We start from the raw sequence: 2,128 nt of genomic DNA on the forward strand, positions 1-2,128 counted from the left end.
TTTATTTTTTTATTATGAGTATCTTCCTTGTATTGTTTTTATTACAATGAAATTTGTTGGGGAAAAAAGAAGTATTTCGTTTTGGTTTTTACTCCTCCTTTTGTAAAAGAAACTAGCAACTCTGCCAAAAAATCGTATGTATCAATACTATATAAAAATGCATTCAAAACTTAGAAGGGGCCTCATTTGTTTCAATTCTGTGTAATGTTTATTAAATAATTCTTCAGTGGAGAACTTGTGAGCCACTACCTGTATTAAAATTTATGGTAAAATATTTTATTTATTTATTTTTTAAAGTCCCTGGTTATCTGTGTAATTTAACTGTGCAAGAACGTATGGATGCACTTCTACACAAGATAATGGAAGAATACAGCAGGCTGAAAGCACTTCAAACACAGCTGATGAAGGATTGTAAACAGGTAAACTTTTTCTAGCATGTGAGTATACAAGCATTTGAATTTTCTCTGTCACATACACTCCCTGTAGATGAGTGAAGAATGTGTTTAGTACTGCATTTATATATTCTAGTTGAGTGGCAGAGCAAGGCAATGATTTTAGAAAATGGAGAAAACTGCTTCCTGTGTCACAGGATTGAGGAATGCCTGAGGTTAGAAGGCACCTCAGGAGTTTGTCTAATCCAACCCCTTGCACAAAGCAGGGTCAGCTAAAGGGACTTGCGGAGGGCTACGTCCACATGTATTTTGAGTATCATCAAGGATGGAGACTCCAGAAGCCTGGTTTGTAACCTTATGGAGACTCCACAAACCTGGTGCGCAACCTTACCTTCTTTAGATTGCACATTCCCAGCTCTCTCAGCCCCTCCTTGTAGGACAAATGCTTCATCTCCTTTATGACCCTCTCCTAGACTCATACCAGTGCATCTGTGTTTCTCTCACACTGGGAGTGCAGCACTGGACCAAGAGGTCCAGATGTCTCAGCAGTGCCAAGCAGAGAGGAAGGATCGCCTGCATCGACCTGCTGACAAACGCTCTAAAAACAGCCCGGGAGGCTGCATAATGGCACAGCGCTGATTTCTGTTCAGCTTGATGCCCACCAAGGCCCCAGGTCCTTTTCTGCACAGCTGCTTTCCAGCAGCTACTTACAGCCCCTGCCTGTGCTGGTACATAGAGCTGTTCCTCTCTAGGGTGCAGGACTTGGCATTTGCAGTTGTTGAGCTTCATGTGGCTCCTCTCAGCATGTTTTTTTTGTGGCCTCTTAAGGTCTCTTGAAAGAACAACACAACCATTTGGTGTTATCAGCCAGTCCTCTTGGTTTTGCAGAGTCTGCAAATGTGCACTCTTGTCCCATCATGCAGGACATCAATGAAGAGATTAAACAGTGTCGTCCCCATTATCAGCCCACTGGGTACAGCACTAGTTATTGGCTTCTGACTGGACTTTGTGCCACCAGTCACAACCTTTTGAGCTCAGCAGTTCATTCAGTTTTCAGTCAGCTTCGCCATCCCCGTTCTTGATCGGTTTGTCTGTAGGCATGTAATGAAAGATGGCTTCAAAAGGTTGACCAGGTGTGACTTTCCCTTTGTAAGGCCATAATGACTACTCCCAAATGGAGTATCTTCTCGACTTCATGTGTCTGGAAGTTGTTTCAGGATAATTTGCTGTGTCACCTTCCCAGTGATCACTGACCTTGACTTTAGTCCCTCAGATCTTCCTTCTTTTTCTTCTTGAAGATAGGAGCACTTTTGTCTAGTCGTTAAAATCTTCCTCAGTCACCATGGCCTTTGAAAGATAATTGAGAATAACCTAAGACCAGCTCCTTCAGCACTTCTTGGTATATCGCAAATATACCACCAAATTGTTCATGTCCAGTTTGTTCCCTAACCTGATCTGCCTCCGCCAAGATTGTCTTGCTCCGAACTTTTATACTCATCTCAAGGGCCTGGGGTTCCTGAAGGCAAATTTTGTCAATAAATTTGGAGTTATGTACTGCCATGTATTAAATTTAGTACACGAACCAATTATGTCTAGAAGTTGTTGCAGGTCGCATGTGTTGATGGATATACGTGCACAAAAAAATACTTGTGTGTAAAAAATGCATCTTGGTCCTGAAGAGGGCATTAGTATCTTCTTCCCTGTCTCGGAGAATCATAGAATCATAGAATGGCCTA

At 42.1% G+C, this 2,128-nt stretch overlaps 1 protein-coding gene across 1 annotated transcript in view; it reads left to right on the forward strand.

The window, feature by feature from the left end:
- LOC104272377 (A-kinase anchor protein 9-like) overlaps window positions 1–419 on the forward strand; it is a gene marked incomplete at both ends in the record, with an annotated part of 33,192 nt that extends 32,773 nt beyond the window's left edge. The window contains 1 exon segment of the mRNA XM_009867354.1: window positions 298–419. Coding sequence (XP_009865656.1) covers window positions 298–419 — 122 coding nt within the window.
- Window positions 420–2,128: the final 1,709 nt, after the last annotated feature.

Source organism: Apaloderma vittatum, unplaced genomic scaffold (assembly GCF_000703405.1).
Source record: "Apaloderma vittatum isolate BGI_N311 unplaced genomic scaffold, ASM70340v1 scaffold434, whole genome shotgun sequence".
NCBI lineage: Eukaryota > Metazoa > Chordata > Aves > Trogoniformes > Trogonidae > Apaloderma > Apaloderma vittatum.